The 23,887-nt window shown below is 39.0% G+C and overlaps 1 protein-coding gene across 3 annotated transcripts in view; it reads right to left on the minus strand.

The window, feature by feature from the left end:
* The window catches only part of Dpp10 (dipeptidyl peptidase like 10), a 725,523-nt gene that overhangs the window by 543,947 nt on the left and 157,689 nt on the right, over positions 1 to 23,887 (minus strand). For all 3 annotated transcript variants that reach the window (XM_052736764.1, XM_052736765.1, XM_052736766.1), the window contains one exon: positions 2,762 to 2,857. In XM_052736764.1, the coding sequence (XP_052592724.1) occupies positions 2,762 to 2,857 (96 nt within the window). The remainder of the gene's footprint in view (positions 1 to 2,761; positions 2,858 to 23,887) is intronic.

Genomic DNA, 23,887 nt, shown 5'->3' on the forward strand with positions numbered 1-23,887 from the left:
ATGTGAGGAACATATAAATAAAGTAAATATTTAGTGACTGCTAGCAAGGGGAGTGAGCTTGAACAAAGCTCAGATCCACCTACTGTTACTGTCCTAAGAATGAATCTGTCAGGGAGAGTTAGAGGAGGTTGTGCTCAATGGGCACAATTGATATACATTGCATACATGTTTGGAACTTTCAATGAAAAAAAATACTATTTCAAAGGAATATGAATATTCAAAAGAAGTAATTGTGTCCCTTCATTTGACTATCAGATTTTTAAAACAATAGACCTCAAAGTATTTGGAATTTCCTCATGAACTTCATGGAAGGGGAAGGAAAAGGCTGAAGGCTGGTGCCCCAGAGGAGGAACTTGTCTCCAAGGAAGGAGATTTCACACAGTTCTTACGGTCTTGCAGGAAACACTGGACCCAGACAATGAAGAAACAACAGTGAGCAAGATCACACCTTGACCAGGACTACGAGCTACAAATATTCCTCTCGTGGTCTGTTTAAACCTAACCCTGATGTGAGGACCCCAGCGGTGGACTGGGGAGGGGGCAGAAAGCCAGATTTCTTTGTCCTTCCCCAGGTGAGCACACCGAGTAATTTATTTTCTTTTTGCTCTTACTACTTTGTTTAATCATGTTATTAAGTCTGGATAGCTGAACCTGGCTCATGGGGAAATGTCAATACCCGGGCTCTGATCCTAACTCCAGGAACAATACCACTCTGAAAACAATGATTGTCTACAAACTACAGATATTAACAGCAACATCATCAGTGGCATTTACACAGACTGCCTGCTCTCAGAGAACAGGTTTTATATATTCCAGCTTCAAGAATTGCTTTGATATCAAATCCTTGTATAGACATTATTTCTCTAATGGATTAGAATGTCATATCTGGGGTTTTACCCTGCAGAGTTGCCCCCACATATCATCTTAAGATCAACTTTATCAAGGATGGTAAAGGAAATGCTAAAAAACAATTAACACTAAATATACAATTTTCAAACATTGAGCAGTATAAAAGCAAAATTTACATCCTAGATAGTAAGTGTATTTCAATCTAGCATGTAGATCTTTGCTGAGATGTTTGTTTTCCTTAGGTGTTATGATACCACAGTGTCAACTGTACACAAAAGTAGGTACATGTTTAAACAGTACAAGCTAGTTGAGAAGGGGGTTAAAGGCCATAATTTTTTCTTTCATTCTAAAGTCTGACTATAACAATGTCTACAGTTTAGTTCAAAATCAATCATGGTTAATAGAAAGGAGGATGAGCCATCATTTCAAATCTAATAATTTGCAATGTTGCTAATGTTTAAGTAATTCTACAATCATCCCTTTTATCAGCTCCTTTGATCAAAACATGTGTTGACAATTATATGGACAGTTTACAAAACTGCAACAACATACTGGGAATAATGATCAGTGGGAGACCTGTGCATCAGAACAGTCCTTGATAATAGGTATTTTATTAGCCATATTTAACAATATACTCATTTGTGATAAAACTATATAACATATATGACCATAGAGAAATGGTTAACTTCTTTAGACAACTGGTCTCAAATTTATGAACAATTACAAAGGAAAATGCATAAATATATTATGAAAAATCCCTGCATTGTAGTCTCTATCTATAATACAAACACCAGGACACAAAGGCATTCCAACCAATATTAACTGACATATGTTCAGGAAAGAAATGACAGTAGGTGTCAATTAAAGGCATTCATTCATTCATTTATTTAAAAGACACATCCATGTTCTTCTTTATTTCCAGGAATTATCATAAGATCAGATAAACAAGTTTGATTTGATCCTTGCCCTCATGAGTTAAGGTATATTCTTTTAATAGTATCTAGAAATTAATTATTATTAAGACTTTATTATAAAGAACTTGCAAGTAAGAGCATCATATAATACAAACAAACCCAATGTCTAAACATCTCAATGAAAATATTTCTACACATTTAGAGTAGCCATTTTGAAGGTTTGTTAGAAATTTTGAGAAGAAATGGATCATTAATAAGATCATCTTTATGTCATAGAAATGATCTCCTGGTAAAAAATAAATGAAGTATTACATCTCAAAGTAATGTCAACAATTAACTCTTTCCACTTGAGATGATTTGCACACTCAGACAAACTGGACACACACACACACACAAGACTTGCAACTATCCTCACAAATACATTTCTTCCTGGCTAGAAATCATCTCCAGGCAAAAATAAATTGAAGCATTACATCTAAAGAAAGTAATGTCAACAATTAATTGAGTTAACTCTGTTCACTTGCGGCAATTAGCTCACTCAAATTGGACACACATATGCACACAGACACATACATACACATAAACAGAATACTTGCAACTATCCTCACAAATACATTTCTTCCTGGTTAGTTTAGCTAGTAACTCCTCTTATTAGCATCCATTAAGACAAACAAATGCTCAAGTTACCACACATAGCGGTTCTGTTTTATTTTCTTATTTTAATACTAAACTTTGGTTTAAGGAAAGCTGAAGGAGTTTCATTTCTGGTGAAGAGAAAAGGACAAAGAATAGCAGATACACCACATTCAGTTTTAGATGTAGGAGACAGCTGTAGCTGTAGTGATACATTGCTGAGAAACTGGTTCTCAGCTGATTAAATAAGACATTTGTGAATCTCGAAGAGTTATACCAGTACATTCTCTTCAAGCATCATTTTATTTTATTTTAGTTTAACAGAATTCAAAACTAACAGAATACATGAAAAGTTTTACACCTACCGTTGATCCACCGAGCTTCTGGATTATGAAGTCCAAATCCTTTCCCCAAAAGCTCCTCTAGTGACAATCTTGTTTCTGAAGAATTTGTTAGCTCATCTGAAATGGAAAGAAATACAAAGTCAGGAACGTTTTGTGTTGTTTTTCTTACAAGATTAAGATATAAGATTTAAAATATTTTGCTTTGAAATATACACTAACTAGACATCAATCTAAATTGAGCATTTGAAATAGATTTTGACACTCTAAGATTGTTTCTGGACACTTGATTTTGTTTTGAAAGAAAGGATCTTATGAAATGGAGACTGACATTGAATTCCTGATCATCTTGCCTCCAACTCCCATGCAGTAACACGCTAGGAGCACAATACCATACCTGGCCTAAACTTTTTAAATAATCATAGAGTTTTAATATGAAATTGTTTTAACTTGACATCAATTTAATAGATCTATCCTAAGATATGCATTGACACACACACACTATAAAAACCGCCAAGAAAAAGAACCACTTTTGCATCTTTAATCATAATTCATTCCTCACTTTTCATGCTATTTAACTGTAAACTTAGCCTTTTTGTAAGAAGCTAAATATGAGAGAGGTGGGGGCACTTCATAGTTAAAAGAGGGCTTTCTAACCCAACACAACTCAAATAAATAGAATGAATACAAAATTCTCCCACACAATTACTACCTAGCAAATGCTAAGCGAATCATATTCTTGAATGCCAAGTTCAAAGAATGAAAAGCTACAAAGAAAACAAGTATTGCACATTAACCTCTGGAAGATGAGCATGGTTTGATTTTCTTTTTACATTACAAAACCCACAAATGGAAGACTATGGCTTGAATTACAAAGCTGTGTTTGTAACACCCCTTTATATTCAAGCAACTATATAAAGCAATTTGTCACTTTCTTGAAAAACAGTAGCATTGTTTGTTTGTGAATGAGTATATTCTTCTTAGTGACCTTTTAGCTATGACCTTCCCTCTGACTGAAAACAAAATGTCAAAGATATGTACTAATCTCATTCGATTTTATCTTTTAAAAGTTCAGCATTTACTATACCAAGAGCTTGCCATGGCTTCTCTGCAGTATGTGGCACAGTCACTTATTTTAAACACAGTACAATGTATCCATTAACCAACACTATGACTGCCAAGATAACTTTTAAAAAAATATCAGTTATCTGATTTCTACTTTATCACTAGACATGATTATATGCAGATGTGAAAAGAATATGTAGACAAAGACATGCATCTGATTGTTTACTGAGGAATCAGAAAGGTCAAAATTTGAACTTTCTTGGGGCTAGAGAGAGAGAGAGAGAGCTCAGCAGTTAAGAGCACTGCTTGTCCAGAGGACTCAAGTTTGGTTCTTAGCACCCACATTGGAGAGTTCAAGACTTCCTGTAATTCTAGCTACAGAGAATCTGATGCCCTCTGCTGACCTCTATGAGCACTTGCATACATGAGATATACACACATAAACACATATAAATCAAAATACCTCTAAAGATATCAAACTTCCTGAATTCTAACAAAAGGTTTCAAATGACAAGTATTGGTGGAAGCAGGAGACCTGTCTATTCAGAGGGACTTATATTTACAAAACAAAGCCTGTGATAGAAGGGGAGTAAGGATACAGGATGCTGAGGGATTTCAGAGAGACCTAGAGATTATCTTGACCAAGATGCCAAAGAAAGCCTCAGCAACAGATTGATTGTCATTGCCTACAAGAATTCAAATTGGTCAGACACTCTAAAAAACCCAACACTCTATATCTTTTGCATCACTGGGGGTTTGAACCCAGGGACTCTCACAACACATGCAAGTACTCTACCTCCGTACAAGTTTTACAGACTTTGCTTACTGTGCCTTTTAGGATGATAAAATTATACACATAAATATACACATGTATGCACATGTGTGCAAAGGTATTTATGTATATACAATATACAAACTTTTGTTTAAATCATTATTCAAATATTCAAAACAAAGGTTAGTAATTCTCAAGCATGTCCTTTCCTTCTTTAAATATATTGTTATTTTTATTTATGTGTGAGTATGCACATGTGTTCAGGTGTCTACAAGGGCCAGAAGAGGATATATGATCAGCTGGCAGGTGGAGTTACAAGTGGTTGCCCAGAGCTGAACTTGGGTCTTCTGGAAGGTCAACAAGGACTCTTAACTCCTGAGTCACCTTTCAAGCCCCTTCAAACATGTCTTTTTACATTAAAAAAACAAACCGTACTTGACCCTTCTCAGCTAAGAATCTTTATTTGTCTTTATGTACACACACACACACACACACACACACACACACACACACACACAGCATCTGAAATCCTTTTAAATTTTTCGATATTGATGCTGGGGACAATTTAGTACTCTCACATTTTCTTATATTTGGAGTATTCTATTTTTTATTTCTCATGTAGTTTATTTACGATCCTATTGGATTTACTGCTAATAGTTTGGTGTTATTGAGAACAGAATTCTCCCAATGCAAGTCACTATTACAGATAAGATTAGTGCACACTGTATCACAATTTGTCAGAAATTGCATATATGTATGAAATTCTGGAAGTAAGTGAAATTATTGGTAAATGTTAATGATAATTGAATCTTTTGTTTTTCTGAAATTCAGTAACACCACATTTGAATAGTTTTTCATATTCTGTCTTTACTAAAGTTTTAGCAATCTGTTGTCTAACATGTATTTTTTATGTAACTGCAGGTTCATATGCAATTCTAGTGGAAAGCTATTGCATGAAGGTCCTACACACCCTTCAATCATCTTCTCTCCATGGAAAAATACCATTTTCCTAAATAAGAGCAGAGCAAAGGACTGAACTGGTAAGTCCCATGCCCCTTGTTGACTTCACTATGTGTGCTTGTATTCATTTCCGTGTGTGTTTAGGTCTATGCCATTGATGATAACACTTGTATGAGTCAAGATACAGAAGATTCATCACCAAGGTCTCATGGACCCCATTACCTTCCTCTCATTGACTGTATCCACCCACCTTTGGCAACCAGTATTCTCCACAGATGATTATAATAAGCACAGTAGATCAGTCTCAGAAAGTCAATTTCACAAGCCTTCTTTTATACACGGAGCCTGAATTTTATATAGATACTTAAGATCCTATGTGTATAAACATAAAATGGTACTTACTATCCAAGTGAATGAAAGGAACAAATGTGAGGAAGAAGAAGGGAGAGAAATAGAAGCCTAGGTGTCATGAGGGAAATATGTTCAAAGTATATTGTGTATTTACCTGGAACTCAGGACCATGTACAAAGAATACAAGTCACGATAAAATAATAACAATTTTGAGTTAATATTATTGTTCTGTTAAAGGAACAGCAATAACATGACTCCTAACAAGATTCTGCTCCACCCATGGACTAGCGATAGAGAAGCTTCCTCTTGCAGTTAATGGGAACTAACACAGGGATCTCTAATTAGATAATGTGCAGAGAATGGAGAATATTGGAGCACTCAGTTCTAAATGGGTTGTCTTCACTAAATTCCTCCCTGTCGGGACCTAGGAAGCTATGTGAAAGAAAAGGTATTGTAATTGTTAGAGGGGATGGATTATACAACAGGACAGATGTGTATATCAATTTAAAGAGGATGTGTCAGCATGCACAGGGCCTGCACAAGTTTAAGGTACAGAGTGTCCCAGTGCAGAGATGAGGAAGCAGAGATGAGGTCCCATCTCTAACCAAGAAGCTATCTTTAATTGATACATTGTAAAGGAAAAAATTCAATTTTCTCCAGTGGAGTCCCATTGGGCATACAATTATGCTTGAGGGTAGGCATCATGTCCAGCTATAGATGGCCAGCACAAAACAAACTCAGTGGTATTTCTGTAGACATTCTGCCTCATATTGCCTTTTTTGTACATTATTTTGTCTTACACACCATTTTTTACAAAAAGAAATGCCTTACTAAGCTACTTTCACTTTCTTCATTTGTTCTTTTGTATAACATCAAGATCTTTCTTGTTTCTAACAACATACATACGTACATACTCATGCATGCACACTGTTGCAAAAATGAGTAATTTTTTAAAAAAGGAAACAGGAAACACTTATAAACTCATTTTTGTAACTGAAAGTTTTCCTGTGTCCTGCCCAGTCACAGCCGCTCAGACCCAAGTAAACACACAGAGGCTTATATTAATTAAAACTGCTCGGTCATTAGCTCAGGCTAACTATTGACTAGCTCTTACACTTAAATTAACCCATAATTCTTATTAATATTTAGCCATGTGGCTTGGTAACTTGGCTGTGGGACTGGTGGGTGAGAGAGATTTGTCCTGACTGCAGGCCAGGCAGAACACAGGAAAAAATCAGCTACACATATTAAAACCAAATACTTCAAGAATTTATGTTACAATCAGACGGGAGGAGAATTACCTCAAAAGTGCTTAGTGTTTCATTCATTTCAATGTTTGTCTCAGTAGCTTAACTCTAAAGCTAATTTACAGCAGAGAATCTTAGACTTTATTCAGGTACATCAGTCACTCCAAGTAAATGCTGCAGGGTGGCTCATAGCAAACAAACAAATATTCTATTGCATATCACTCTGTCAGGCCAAGTTTCTCCCTTAATAACCTCAGTGGAGTGTAGCTGAAGTTTTCTGGTGTCCCAGCCTGCCGGCAGTTGGGACAAATCTCTCCCACTCGCATCCCCCAAGTAAACACACAGAGACTTATATTACTTATAAACTGTATGGCCATGGCAGGCTTCTTGCTATCTGTTCTTATATCTTAAATTAACCCATTTTTATTGATCTATAAGTTGTCACATGGCTCATGGCTTACCTGTATCTTACACCATGCTTCTCCTCATGGCAGCTAGAAGCATCTCCTCACTCAGTCTTCTTCCACCCAGCAGTGCAGGGCCTTTAAATTACCCCAATATCATAAAAATCTTTGCTAAAATTGAATATTTACTTCTTGTAAATATTCTCGTAAATATTTACTTACTCAGTAAGTTTGTTTAAACATAAATCTCTTGAACTATTTAGTGTTTAAGTATAAGGGATCTGCTATGGCTAGATCAAAAATATGTCCTAAGTGCTCATATGCTGAAAGAGTGATAGCCAGGGCAGCAGAGGTCAGAGGAGGAGCTTTGGGGAAGTGATTGGATCATGAGGAATCCAACCTCACCTGTGGATTCATTTAGTGCTGGGTTTATAATGTGGTATGTGACCAACCAGGGGTGTTGGAAACTTAGAGGTAAGACTAAGTTGAAAACATAGATCTTCAGTGACTCCCTCTGGGATTATATCCCATCCCCATCTTCCCCTCTTACCCTCACACTCTTCCTTCACTCCATGCTTTCCCCTCTCCTCCTCTTCCCTTTACTACTCTTCCCCATCCATTCCTCCTTTCATGCAGCCCTCTCTCTTCCACTCTTTCCCTGTTCCTTCCTTCGCTCTCCACTCTTCTACCCCTTCCCCCTCTTTTCCTGACCCCCTTGCTCTGCCTCGGTCTCTTATTCTTCCTACACTTCCATTTCCCTGCTCTTTCATCTCTCATTTCAGGCCCTTCTATCTATTTGTCTTCTAACAATAGCCTCCAAAATGAAAACATTTCATCTTGGAGGAGGGCTCACTGGTACTCAGAAGTTCCAAACTGAAGCTTCACATCCTTGAGTGTGAAACTTTAAGAGTTTGCAAGTAAACAACTCAAGCAGCACAGAAAGTCCCTGAAAATTGAAAGACTCAGAAGCTTCTTTCCTCCCCAAGATTTTCTAAGCAGTAGGGACTGCTGGGAAGAGGAGACGCTAATCTTGTTCATGGAGTGCTGGGATGCCCTTTGTATATGCCAATTCCTTTTCAACCATGCTCCTATAAGCAATGCTTTGTATTACTATAATACTTATGGCTTTTTCCAAGTTGGACTTTAATGGAATCACTTTGATTTGTCTTAGTTCTGTATCTGGGATGAGTGGTTACATGTTCATGCCTCTCTAGGAAAAGTCACACACCACAGACATGAGGCAAACAGCAACTCTGCACATCACATACTCCCACCTACCATGTCTTATCTTCTTACAATACTCCAGAAACAGGAGTCAGAAACACCATGGGTCTTCATTTATAAGCCTCTAAACCTGTGAGAAAAATAAATCTTTCCTTTTTAAAATTTGTTTTCCTCAAGTATTTTGGCCTGGTGACTAGATCATGAGGATTCAGACTCACCCATGGGTTCATCTAGTGCTGATGATATGTGAGAGATCAGGGTGATGGAAATTTAGGAAGCTGGACATAGTTGAAGACAGTATATATTGAAAGACTGTCCCCAACCTCCCCTCCTGTCCCGCTTCCTCCATACCCCTGCCCCCCTCTTTCTCCTTCCTCTTCCTATCTCTACCCCTTCATTTCTCCACTCTTCTCTCTCTCTTTCCTGTCTCCTATGTCCTTCTCTTCTGATCACTAGCTGTAGAGCAATATCCTCCTAATGGAATGTTTTTCATTAAGACCCAGGAGATTCTAAACTAACAAAGTAGCTCACTTACATGTGTGCACACCTGTGTTTATACATGCATGCCAGTCTGCTGTGGGATGTTTTTCTGTATGCTGTGACTATGTGTTGCTCCCATTGGCTAATAAATAAAGCTGTTTTAGCTTATGACAAGACAGCTTAGAGGCAGGTGAAAAATCCAAGCAGATATGGAGAGAAGAAAGGAGAGTAGGTAAAGATGTATAGCCGCTGCACAAGGAGCAGCAAGATGACAGCAGACCAATAAAGCCGAGGCCACATGGCAAAACATAGATTAATAGAAATGGGTTAATTTAAGATGGAAGAGCTAGGTAACAGGGAGCCTGCCATAGGCCATACAGTTTGTAAATAATATTAAACCTCTGAATGAATATTTCATAAGCGGGTACAGGACCACAGATTCAGGCAGGACCTTGCGGACCAGCCAGATGGAAGAAACTTACCACTACACCAGTCTGAAAACCAATCACAGGGTAATCATTGCTATTAAAGTGATTAATATTTCCTAACCATGTAAAACTATGCTGTGGTTATGAACACCACAGAACTCCAGAGAAGTGGAGAATATAATAATAATAACAACAGTATTTACAGACCTATAAAAAGGACTCATAACTTTCAAATAGCTACAAGGTATAGAAGGAGCTGAATTGTTCCTCTTTGGAAATGTGAATTCAGTACGAGAACAAAAATTGAAAAATTCACGCCATGTTCTTTCTTAGGCTTTAGTCTGTTATTTGAGATCATAGGCTGCTATTGGTATTTCTGTTCTTCCTTCCAAAAAGGAATCCAATCTTGCTCTTAAATGGCCTTTTGAAATGAGTTGGCTGCATAATCTCAGAAGAGAAAAGTTACATCCTTCAGTATTGAATAGAGGAAAAAATAATTGATGGACTTTTAGTTCTACCATCCTCTGTACTGGAAATAATTGTGTTACTTTTATCTGGTTTATTCTTGATATCAGTGGTTCAGAAATATTTCTTTTAATTTAAAATCCCATTTGAAATAATTTCCTGTTAAAACATGAGTAAAAGGAAAAAAAATCTAATCAAGTTATCCAGTCTTCCTCTTAAGGAGAGAAAAGCCCATCTGCTTCCTGTGCGTGGGGCTGCCCCTCCACCTTCTCCCAGTGAACTTGGACTCCACTGCCTTCTGTGGAAGTTCAGGCAATTGTGCTGTATTTATCACTGTCTTCATCCCCGTGGTTACTGTTGATGCAGGGCACTCCTGCAATGTGCTTCCATTTAGAAATATTTTGTAATTATGCTTTTAATTGATTTACTGGAAGAGTAGGGTGCCATGTCACTCATACGGAAGTCAGAGGACAACTCAGTGAAGTCAGTTCTATCCTTCTACTGCGTAAGTTCTGGAACCCACACTCAAGCTGTCAGTCCTGGAGGAAAGCACCTTGGCCTACTGACCTATCTTGCCAGCCCTTATGGGTCTTTCTTACATGACGTGGAAAAGTTCCCTGATTCTTCTCTCTTTGTACAACTGGCTGAAAATGCAGAGCACACACCGTGACTGTCAAGTTCAGATTCCAGATTTTTAAAAATATTTGGTGTTTGTGTATCCTCTAATGGGTCAGTCAAAGTTAACTGATATTGGGTAAGACAGTTGAAGTGCTGATTTTCATCTTATTCTTTGTTTTTATTATGCCATCTTCTCTCACTATTGAAAGAGATGCTATACTACAGAATAACTGCCATCAACAGTTACAGAATTGGGAATAATTTTGGATCGTGAATTGTTTTCTGAAATATTTGCTACATTTGAATTAATTTTTATGTGTGAAGACATGTATGCACGTGTAGGCTTTGTGTGGTATATAGTGCATGACTGGAGGTCAGGGTACCATTGCAGGCCCCATTTCTTCTTTTTACTTTCACCATGTCAGTCCTGGGGATAGAACTCAGGCCTTCCAACTTGGCAGCAGGTGCTTTTACCTGCTGACCCATCTTGCTAGCCCCACAAATGATCCTTGATGTTACCTAATTTATTAGAAAATGCACAGGGCCAGCAAGGTGGCTCAGCAGGTAACACCCATTGCTGTGCAAGTTTAGTGACCTAAGTCCCATTCCTGGAACACATCTATAGGAGGAAGGAGTAAACTGACTTCAAAAAGTTGTTTTTGACCTCCACAAATGCACTAGGGTACACAGACTACTCCCACGCATGTATGCATACACATAAACAAGCAAATAAACAACTCAGTTAACAAATGAGACATGAAACTAAACAGATCATTCTCAAAAGATTATTTTTTTTTAATTTTTCATAGCCTTAGCTATCAAGAAAATGCAAATTAAAACTAATCTGTAATTTCATCTGGCCCCAGGCAGAATATCTAAGATAAAGCAAAACCAAAACAAAGCAAAACACCAGGCCATGACAACAAATGTTAGTGTGGATATGGCGGGAAAGCAACACTATTCATTCCAGGGAAAAAATGCAAACTTGAAAAGCCACTATGGAAATCAGTGTGGAGCTTCCTCAAAATGCTGAAGATTGATCCACCACAAGATCCAAAAATCTCACTCTTGAGGGGAACATACTCAAAGGCCTTTACATCTTAATACAGAGATATCTGCTCATCTCTATGTTCATTGGTTCTCGGTTTACAACAACCAGGAAGTAGAAACAGTTTAGATGTCCACCAGGTAATGAGTGGATAATGAAAGTGTTGTGCATTTACACAATGGATTATTACTCAACTATCAAAAACTAAAATTATGAAATTTACAGGTAAATGGGTGGAGTTGGTAACCAGGCCCCAAAAGACAAATGGCACATGTTCTTTCTCTTCTGTAGATGTTAACTTTGAATCTTCAGATATTTGTGCTTTATTTGGAATACCATTGAGATCAATAAATTATTTAATGACAATGAAATGGGCTCTCAAGGGAAGAGAGAGAGAGAGTGCAATGGCTGGAATGGTTAAAGGGGATTAATGAAACAGGAAGAGTGAAGTGGGGGTGTAGGGACAGAGTAGAGGAGGGAAAATGTGGAAGGATGATTAACACTAACACTATTTTTCAAAGTCATTAGAAATCTATCTTCCTTCATTTATCATGGTATCTCTTTCCTGTTCTCCCACTCTGTTCCTGATCCAACTTGAATCTCCCACACCCTAAGTTCTCTTTCCACCAACCCTTGTCCTCCATTACCCGCCCACCTCCATGTCCAGTTTGCTCATGTAGATCTCATCCATTTCTCTGTCACTGGGAGATCCCTGTGTCTTTCTTAGGGTCCTCCTTACTAGCTAGCCTTCCTGGAGTTATGGGTTGTGGTCTGGTTATCCTTTGCTTTACATCTAATACCCAATTATGAGTGAGTACATACCATGTTTGTTTTTCTGAGTCTGGGTTACCTCACTCAGGATATTTTCTAGTTCCATCCATTTGCCTACAAATCTCATGACGTCATTGTTTTTTCTCTGCTGAGTACTACTCCATTGTGTATATGTACCACATTTTCTTTATCCATTCTTCCCCAGGAATCCACAAAGATGACTCCACCATAGTCTACTGGCAATGGTCCAGAGGGTGCCTGAGCTGACCTACTCTGGTGATTGAATGGCTGAATACCCTAACTGTCATGATAGAACCATCATCCAGTGACTGATGGAAGCAGATGCAGAGATCCATGGCTGGGTCCCAGGTGGAGCACCAGGAGTTCAATCAACGAGAGAGAGGAGGGATTCTATGAGCAAGAGATATCAAGACCATGATTGGAAAAAGTTGAGAGACAAATAGCCAAACTAGCAGAAACACATGAACTGTGAACCAATAGCTGAGGAGCCCCCATGGTAATGGACTAAGCCCTCTGGATAAGTGAGACAGTTGTTTAGCTTGAACTATTTAGGAGGCTCCCAAGCAGTGGGACCAGGGCCTATCCCTAGTGCATGAGCTGGCTTTTTGAATCCTAGGGCCTATGCTGGGACACTTTGTGGAGACTTGGTGCAGGGAGAAGGGGCTTCAACCTGCCTCAACTGAATGTACCAGACTCTGCTGACTCCCCATGGGAGAACTTGTCTTGGAGGATGTGGGAATCGGGGGTGGGTTGGGAGGAAGGTTGGATGTTGGAGGAGGGAGGACAGGAGAATCTGAGGTTGATATATAAAATGAATAGAAAAATCTCTTAATAAAAAAAAATGACATCATGAGGTTGGCTGGCAAATGGATGGATCTAGAAAAAATCATCCTGAGTGAGGTAACCCAGACTCAGAAAGACAAACATGGTATGCACTCACTCATAGGAGGATACTAGATGTGGAACAAGGATGACTGGTCTGCTACTCACATCACCAGGGAGGCTACCTGGAAAACAGGACCCCAAGAAAGACACGGGGATCACCCAATGACGGAGAAATGGATGAGATCTACATGAGCAGCCTGGACATGAGTGGGGGTAATGAAGGGCGAGGGTCGAGGGAAAGAAAGCTTGGGGTAGTGGGAGATTCCAGCTGGATCAACAACAGAGAGGGAGAACAAGGAATAGGAGACAATGGTAAATGAAGACCACATGAGAATAGGAAGAAGCAAAGTGCTAGAGAGGCCCACAGAAATCCACAAAGATACCCCCACAATAGACTGCTGGCAATGGTCGAGAGACAGCCCGAACTGACCTACTCTGGTGATGGGATGGCCAAACACCCTAATTGTTGTGCTAGAAACCCCATCCAATGACTGAGGGAACTGGATGCAGAGATCCATGGCTAGGCCCCGGGTGGAGCTCTGGGAGTCCAATTAGAGAGAAAGAGGAGGGTTTATATGAGCAAGAATTGTTGAGACCAAGGTTGGATAAAGCACAGGGACAAATAGCCAAATGAATGGAAACACATGAACTATGAACCAAGGGCTGAGGGGCCCCCAACTGGATCAGGCCCTCTGAATGGGTGAAATAGTCGATTGGCTTGATCTGTTTGGGAGGCATCCAGGCAGTTGGACCGGGTCCTGTGCTCATTGCATGAGTTGGCTGTTTGAAACCTGGGGCTTATACAGGGTTGCTTAGCTCAGTCTGGGAGGAGGGGACTGGACCTGCCAGGACTGAGTCTACCAGGTTGATCTCAGTCCTCGGGGGAGGCTTTGCCCTGGAGGAGGTAGGAATGGGGGGTGGGCTGGGGGGGGAAAGGGGAGGGGGACGGGAGGGGGGAGAACAAGGGAATCCGTGGCTGATATGTAGAACTGAATTGTATTGTAAAATAAAATAGAATTAAAGAAAAATAAATAAATACATGAAATAAAGAAATTTATCTTCGTAAAATAGTTAATTACACATATATGCAAATACTTTAAGTGCAGTTACCTATAACAGGGCAATAATGCTACAACTAGATATCACAGGCTAACAAAGAAAAAGCCCGGTGCCAGGAATGGGTTACTGCTATTGGATTTGTTGACCACTGAGGTCCCACACTTTTAAATATCATAGGGTGTAGTGGATGTCTGTTCCACCTATGACCTTGAGGCACAGACCCTAGAGATGTAGCAGGTAACTGTTCTCCCTATAACCTTGAAGTACCTGCCCCTAGGGCATGGTCTCAGGGTTACCCTTAAGACCTGAGACACATATACCACCCTCTTCTCTTCCTCGTGGGCTTGGGTGGTGCAGACTGACTCAGGCAGCAGAACAGTGTGGGACAGTACCTCAGCCTTGCAGGAGGACCCAGCTACGATTCTTCTATTCTTGTTTAGTGAGTTTTCTTTCCTAATAAATTCCCTTTATCCTTTAAGCAGACTCCCATGGATTTCTTGCTTTAAAAATGTATTGCCAATATTCTTGATTACCAACTAGAACTTGTTGGGCACACCCTATTGCTCTTTCACAGTGTCCCTAAGCCTTAGATGTAGAGATAATATTATTGATGTCTCAACTGGGGACTGGTATCCTCAAATCAGCTGTTCTTTGCATTTTGACCAATTCTGGATTTCTATGATAGGCTCTGCCTGCTATTAAAAAACAAAAAACAAACAAAAAAAAACCAACAACAACAACAAAAACTTTGATGAAGGGTGTGAGCTACACTTATCTGTGAGTATAAGAATAGGTATTTCAAACATAGTTGAAAATTAAACTGATTTAGGAAAATGGTAATAGTGGCTTCTTTCCTAGGGCACATGACCTTACCAGCCACTGGTAGTTTGCTAGGTTGACAGTATTAAGCATGAATTCTCTACTATTGAGCAGTCCTTGAGACCAGTGAGGTAGCTCTTGGTTCTTGGCTATCTTCAAGATAAGAGTGCTACTGTTGATTTCTTGGGCATAGCTAGGTAGGACATTTAGAGTCTTACCTTAAAACTCTGGGAGACAAATGACAATGGCAATAGCCTATATTGTTTTGGGAATCTCTTGACTGCCTGACTTACAGCTCAAAGGGAGGTATCCCATGCTTTGAACTGTGGAAGAGGGGACAGAAAGACTGCAAAAGCTAGAGGACCAGGATGTCTGGCATAAGGGGTAGCACCTTGAAATATTAGTAATGTGGTTGCCCAAACAAGACCCACACAGTGACAACACCAGCTGACACCAAACATGGATGTGGGAAATCTCACAAATTCCCACCTCTAGATGAAGAGTCGCAGGCAAATAATGGATGGAAAAAGAGGAAGAATCAATCTTCTCCAGGGACAAGCCCCATAATAGGTCAAGCGACCCCAAGTGGTCATCACTAAACATATTAACATATGAGCAACATATTTAGGCATGAAATGTATAAGTAGAAAAACAAATAAGTAATAAATAAGTGAAAAATAGGTCTTGAAGTTGAGGGAGTGGAACTGGGAGGGACACAGTATGTAAGGAAATAATATAAATACAGTACTCATGTATTGAATCCTTAAAAGATGCTAAATAGGAAAATTACGGAAAAATTTTAAAGACCTTATTACTGAAGACACCATATAACTGACTCACAGAATATGAAAAAAAATCAAGCTGATAAGGACATGGCAGCTTCATTCTTACTAGTTAGATTTAATAATATTGGAAGGAGTTATGCATGCTACTAGAGGAGAAAAGTAATCATCTCTCTTATCCAGCTGTGAACTCTGCTATCTACAATAATGACTGGTCTGGCTTACATGCCTAATGATGCATAGTTCCACAAATGTCATGGAGATAACCAAACCATTAACCAGCTCATATCTGGTTGCACTTTTGGCTTGCTCCACAAAATGAAACCCATATCTGACACTGTTACTGGGACCAAAACCATATAGCTATGGAGGGCATAGACCTTAGTTGATAACCTACGACTATTATTCTACCAGACAGACACAGTATTCAACTTATTCTTAATCATTTGTTGTTATAGTCTCAAATTAGCATGTCTCTCAATTGTTATCATTAAAGCTTCATTTTGCAGTAGATGGTGATTAACACAGAGAACCACAGTTCGTCAAGGTGGAAAGAATGAGAGACTGTAGAATGTTAAGTCCTAAAATGAGAAATCTGTCAAACTCATTCCTCCCAGAGTTGGGAGATCATTGAGGATGATTGGAGGAAAGATTGTAAGAGCCAAAGGTTATGGATGTCTACCAGGAAACGGTTTTCAGGATACAACAGGATAGTTGCACATAAGAAATCACAGTAATTGTGACAATACAGAGAAGTCCTTTACAAATGCAAGCTAAACAAAATTACAGCATGGAGAGGGTGATGGTCACGAGGTCCTACCCCTTAGATGGGGAGTTATTTGCAGTTGGTAACTACCAGGAAAGGAAGAGTCAGTTTTATTAATGGTGCAGCCCTGACAGGTAAACCCTGCAGCAGTGGATGGCCACATATCCAAGAGTATATAGGCAGCATGCTAGACTTAGTGATTATTTTGGAAAGAGAACACAAAATTGGTGGGTAAGAAGGGGGCTGGATCTAAAAGGAGTTGTGGGATATGGATAAATAAAATCCAAATACGTTATATAAAATACTCAAAATCTAGTAAAGAAAAATATGAACAATTTTTTCTTCCTTAAAGAAACTATATAGTTCTTAGTGCATATTTGAGAAATAAAAATGTATATTAAATAAGACTTAATGGCATACACCTTTAATCCTAGCACTCAGAAGACAGAGGTAGGTGAATCTCTGTGAGTTTGAGTCCAATCTTGTCTACATAGGGAGTCCAGGCCAGCCAGGGCTACATAGTGAGACCCTGTGTCAAAAATCAACAACTATTCCAAGAGTACATGCTGATGGAATGGCAGAAAAAGCTCACAGATAAATGGGTTTGTAAATACTCTTGTTTGTGTATTTGGCTTTATTTTCTTACAGAAATGAAAATTCATAAACAGATCACCAGGCACTTGATTCAGCTCATTAATTGTCAGTCATCATTGTGATTTAAAAAAAATACATGGAACAGCATAAAGAACTTTTATTTTTTCTATCCCAGAAATGCACAAAGTTATTATACTGTTTTATTTGGGGGGCATATTTGTTTCATTATTTTTTGTAGCCAATACCTGCTTGTGTATTGTCTCAAGTTTGCTATCACAATCCATTGGGCAAACACGTTAAAGATAACTTCAACTGCTCAAAACGTGCCAGTATCACATTGAAAAAATTAAAGTTCACCACTTCCCCTTGTTCTAATTTGACAGAGATCGAGCCCCAGTGTGAATCCTCCATTTCTCTTCTTGTGCTTCTAGTCTGTAGTCTGGGGCTTTTAGCTTATCTGTATTCTGTGTCCTATGTATTTCGGGTCTGTTCTTATTGCCTGTGTCTCTCCAGCAGATGGCTTTGCTCTGTATTCATTGAACACCACAGAACGCCTAACATCAGGAAGGAATGAGGCACTTTATAGAAATCTTTAGCAGAATTTTTAAAAGGGATTAAGTTACTGGCTCTGACTGACCCCAGCTGACAGAGAGAACAAACACCATTGCAAACATACCATTATTAAACTAGAGCTCCATGTTGGTTTCAACATTTATGGCGGATGTTTGTTACATGAAGTTTCTTTCAACCCTTTGGCTGTTTTCAGTAAATGATTATCATAGCAAACATTCATACACATATATTGTCCTGAGTCAGGGGCATGGAAGAATACATAATTTAAGATTAAAGCTATGCAATGGCATAGATTGTAAAAGCTGACTTCATGGGAAATTCAAGGCAAGTAAGGTTGGTTGTGTCATCGTTTTTCTAAAGGTAGGTTAAACAAACAGGCCAAATACCCAGCAGGATATCAGATCAAGTCTTAAATGACCTCAAGGTGTATTGTTAACCCAGCTATGAGGTCCAGCAAAAGTTCCAATCTCTTAAAATGTGGAAGATATTTTCGTAAAAACATATCAGCACACCAACAAAACAGTATCTAACTGCTCTTAATACTTAATGAAGAATTGCAGTCAAATGGGAAACCCATCCAGGTGTCTGTTTTTGAAGGGAGAACATTTGGATCTGTCAGTTTGAAAGGCTCCAGTTATGAATAACCCAAATAATAACCTGTAGATCAGATCTGTGTGAGAAAAAAATTTCAGACTACTTAACAAGGCCGTGTTGAATTCTAAGTCACCGACTAAAGCAAAAGCTGAAAAGCAGTAGTCTGTAAATCTACTCAGCCATGTCTGTGTGTAGGCCCTGGAAATTCTACTTGCTCCTTCTCATGTATTAGAAGTTTACAATTGTAATGCTACTTTTCTTTTCTTAAACAATTTCTATTTAACTTTTTCTTCTGTTTGTGAGAATAGCTTGCTTTTTTGTTTTGTTTGTTTGTTGGTTGGTTGGTTGGTTTTTCGAGACAGGGTTTCTCTGTTTCTCTGTGTAGTTTTGGAGCCCGTCCTAGAACTCACTCTATAAACCAGGCTGGCCTCAAACTCACAGAGATCCACCTGGCTCTACTTCGGGAGTGCTGGGATTAAAGGCATGCACCACCACTGCGTGGCAACAATAGTTTTCTTATTTATAAAAAGAAAAAAATGAAGTTAGTAAATTATTTTGGCTTTGATGTTTTATACAGTATAACATAGAATCATCTAACTAAATTCATTTTCTAAACCAGCATGTATTTGAATGCATGCTTTTCTTCTAGAACCTATTTCCAAGTGAAAGGTTGTTACAGAAACCTTGTTTTCTTCTTTGCTTTAGTGTTAGATTGTGTATGGTTGACCATTTTATTCTGTGTGTGCATGCATGTGTGTACACATGTGCATGTGTGCACTCAACTGTATGTACACATGAGGACAAGAGTTTGGTGTTAGATATCATCCTCCATAGAGTTGCTCATTCAACCTGAAGTTCACCATTTTGTCTAAACTGGGTGACAAGTGCATCCCCAGAATCTACTTTTCTTGGCATTGCTGCATTACTGCATTGGGGTTACAGATGGTTGCTGCAGCATCTAGCTCTTATGTGTGTTCTAGGGACCTGAACTCAGGTTTCTCATGCATATACAGCAAGCACTTTATCCAGTAAGTCACCTCTCCAGTACTTTCACTTTTAATTTTACCTTTTTTTTTAAAAAAATTCTGTAAACATTTATTGGCTGAAAAGTACTTAATTACCATAAATTACAGCAGCATTGGCTTTTTTTAAATTTAATTTTATTTTATTTTACAATACAATTCAGTTCTACATATCAGCCATGGATTCCCTTGTTCTCCCCCCTCCCCTTCCCCCCAGCCTACCCCCTATTCCCACCTCATCCAGGGCAAAGCCTCCTCCGAGGACTGAGATCAACCTGGTACACTCAGTCCAGGCAGGTCCAGTTCCCTCCTCCCAGACTGAGCCAAGCGACCCTGTATAGGCCCCAGGTTTCAAACAGCCGACTCATGCAATGAGCATAGGACCCGGTCCCACTGCCTGGATGCCTCCTAAACAGATCAAGCCAATCAACTGTCTCACCCATTCAGAGGGCCTGATCCAGTTGGGGGCCCCTCAGCCATTGGTTCATAGTTCATGTTTCCATCCTTTGTGTGTAGTGTATATGAGCGTAATGAATATGTGTGTATGTGTGTAAGAGAGTACGGATACACATGTGCCACGGTGCATGTGTGGAGATCACGGCAACTTAGGTGTTGGTACTCATCCGTTTATGAAAATAAATAACAATTTAAAAAAAATGGGAAGATAGTTAGAGTACCAAATTACATCTATAAGCAAATAGAAAGTGGGCAGCACTGGCACATTTGAGAAATTAACAACAAAGACAGGCACAAGAGCTGGAGCATTGGTTAGTGGATAAAGGGTTTGCCCTGAAGTTAAGGCAACAGATTTCAGATTGCCAGAACCCATGTAAATGCCAGGCGAGCATCCTGAATGCTTCCATTCCATCCTCAGAAGGAAGATTCAGGGCATTCCCCAGTAGAAGCTGGATAGCAGCAATAGCTGTGTTAGTGAGCTCTAAGTTTGATCTAGAGACCTTGTCTCAGAGGAGTAAGGTAGAGAATGACAGATTAGAATACACGATGTCCTTCAATGATTCTGCACATGTTCACTGCCACACATATATGTGCATATACTACACTTACCCAAAGTATGTGTAGCTACATGCAAAGAGTGCTTGTAAGTTTTATTTCTTATGATATGTAACTTAATTGTACACACACACACACACACACACACACACACACACACATACACATCACTATCACTCAGAATGTGAGTCATATACACAATCATCAGCACCCAGACTGTGAATCACAGAAGAAAAGACCTTTATCTGTGATGGGAAGAGAGACAGTGATTCAAATCATTAGGATTCTCAACTGTTGAATTGTGAATCATAGAGAACAAATGCATTAGCCTTGTCTTCCTAAAGTTATGTAGTCATTGATGAGACATTCTCTCCAGGAAAAAGCAGGAGGCTGTAGATGAGGATACGGCATCAGTGTCTGACATGCAGAAGTCAATTTGTGATCCACAGATGTAAGAGTATTGCTCCCCATTTAAAGAAAGATGTCCTCCCCAGCCGGGCAGTGGTGGTGCCTTTAAACCTAGCACTCGGGAGGCAGAGCCAGACGGATCTCTGAGAGTTCGAGGCCAGCCTGGGCTACAGAGTGAGTCCCAGGAAAGTCTCAAAGCTACAGAGAAACCCTGTCTCAGTAGGAAAAAAAAGTCTCCAAGTCTATTCTCACAGATTCACATTCCTCAAGACATTTCTTGAATGGGGCAGGGATTTGCACTTGTCTGAACAATTTAAAAAATGGAAAATACTGTGAATATATATGCCAGAATGATAGAAATAATCAAAATCATTCTATTTAAATTATCATTTTCCATAGCAAAGATAAAAGGACACTATTTTTAAAAATACTATTCTTTAATTTTGATTTTTTTTTAATTTAGCACATGTAGCAATGGGTCTCTTTGTGGCACTGTCATGAATATATGTATTACACTTGGTTCATATTTATCCTTCTGGTGAGAGTATAAACCGGTGAAACTGCTATAGAAACTACTGTAGAAGCTCCATAAATACTGAAAATGGAACTATTATAGGTCCCAGCAATATCACTCTTGGATATGTATCTGAAGGACTCTGTATGTACATGCCGCAAGGATTCTCACATTCATGTTTATCACTGTACTCTTCATAGGGGCAAAGAAATGGAGTCAGCCTAGAAATCCAACAATGGATGAGCATATAAAGAAAATATGGAATTTCATACACACAACAGAATTTTATGTGGCTGCAAAATATATGTTGGAAGAATGAATTCCTAATATTGGCAGAAAAAAATGGAATTGGAGATCATTATCCTAAGTGAAACAAGCCAGATTCAGAAAGAACACCTCATGTTTTTTCTCAGATGCAGAAATAGAAGTGTGTGTGTGTGTGTGTGTGTGTGTGTGTGTGTGTGTCTTTCTGTCCATCTGTCTGTCTGTGTCTATGCATGTAAGGCATGAAATTAGAATGGCAACCATAATAGATGAAGAAGAATTCTTAAGGTTGACAAAGATTTGTCTTTTGTCTATTGATTTATCATCTATAACTGTTATTCATTACTCACTTATTGGCTATCATTTATTACTATCCTCTATCCATCTGTTATACATTTTTAGTGATAAAATAAAAATATTTTAGAAGAAAAGACTAAAAGTATGTGAAAATACATAAAGCTGTGCCATGATATACAATTTTATGTAATGTGGTTTAACTGAGAAAATACATATTTACATTTTATCAGGGGCATTTGACCTTTCAGTGAAATTATGACAGGTAAAATAAAAGTTGACATTATGGCTTTCAGCTCCTCAGTTCTCCCTTTCCCTGTGTCACACTGTGCTCTTCCACAATGTGTTCCCTTTTAGACATTAACTTTTACTCATTCAAAGAGTAAGGAGCAGACTACAGCAAAACTCAGCTTTGTGTACTTACTTACTTTGTAGACTAGCTTGGTCCCTATCTTTCCTCAGAAGCTATTGTATTGAGCTAACATGTGTATTGGTTGCTTTGTCTTGTTGCTGTGACAGAACACCAGACGAAAGTAACTGAAGGAAGGGTGGGCTTATTAGGGCTCACATTGTGAAGGTCATGGAGGGGAAGCCGTGATTGTCAGAGCACGAGGAGGCTGCTCACACTGCATCCACAGTCAGGAAGCAGAAGGAGATGAAGGCTAGTGTTCGGTTTACTTTCTTCTTTTTATTTAGACTTGCCCCAAGGACATGAGAAGCTGTTGCCCACATTATGGATGAGTTTTCTCACCTCAGTTAATCTGATCCAAGTACTCCCTCAAAGCCATACCCAGATACATATCCACTGTGATTCTCCATCCCATCAGGGAATGGTAAGATGGAGGACTATGTAGAGTACCTTGAATACAAACCTGATAAGGTAAGTCTGGTCCCCTCAGAACTGTGTAAAGGTAACAGGAGAGAACTCACTCCACAAGGTCGTCCTTTCATGTTCAAACTCACGCGATAACACATTTACCCAGATGTATATAGCACACACACAGTAAAAGTAAATAAAAGTTACAAAATAGAAACATTTTAGTTGAATATTAACTATCATAATTTTTAACACTGAAGCAAAGTACTATAGAATATGAATAAATTCTACTCCAGGTTGTTGGTGGAAGGTTAGATAAAACAGTACGTTTCAAGCACTTAGTGCAACATCTGGTATGTGGTAAGCTGTAATAAGTGTTGCGTATTAAAAACAGAATTTCTTCTGACCTTCGCAAACTGTAGCAGGAATTGTTAGAAGGTCTTATTAATAAAAAGAAACCCAGAGCCAGGTATTGGGGTGAACACTGAATGATCAGAGAAACAGAACAAGCCATATCCAACTTCACCTTGCCAAGTTCTCAGTTGATCTTGTTTCCTCAGACTGGAAGGCTCTGAGTCCTCATCCAAATGGATCTCAGATGAACTGAAGCTAAAAGACTAAAAGGTTAACAAGGCTCTAGTTCCTGGTCCTCACACCTTACATACATTTCTACTTCCTGCCATCACTTCCTGGGATTAAAGGCATGAGTCACCACGCCTGGCTGTTTCCAGTGTGACTTTGAACTCACAGAGATCCAGGTGGATCTCTGCCTCTGGAATGCTAGGATTAAAGGCGTGAGTGCCACCATTTTCTGTCCTCTATATTTAGTTGCTGTTCTGTTCTCTGACCCCAGATAAGTTTATTAGGGTGCACAATATATTGGGGACACAATAT

This window comes from Peromyscus californicus, unplaced genomic scaffold (genome assembly GCF_007827085.1).
Source record: "Peromyscus californicus insignis strain IS unplaced genomic scaffold, ASM782708v3 Scaffold_14__1_contigs__length_90479793_seg_2, whole genome shotgun sequence".
NCBI lineage: Eukaryota > Metazoa > Chordata > Mammalia > Rodentia > Cricetidae > Peromyscus > Peromyscus californicus.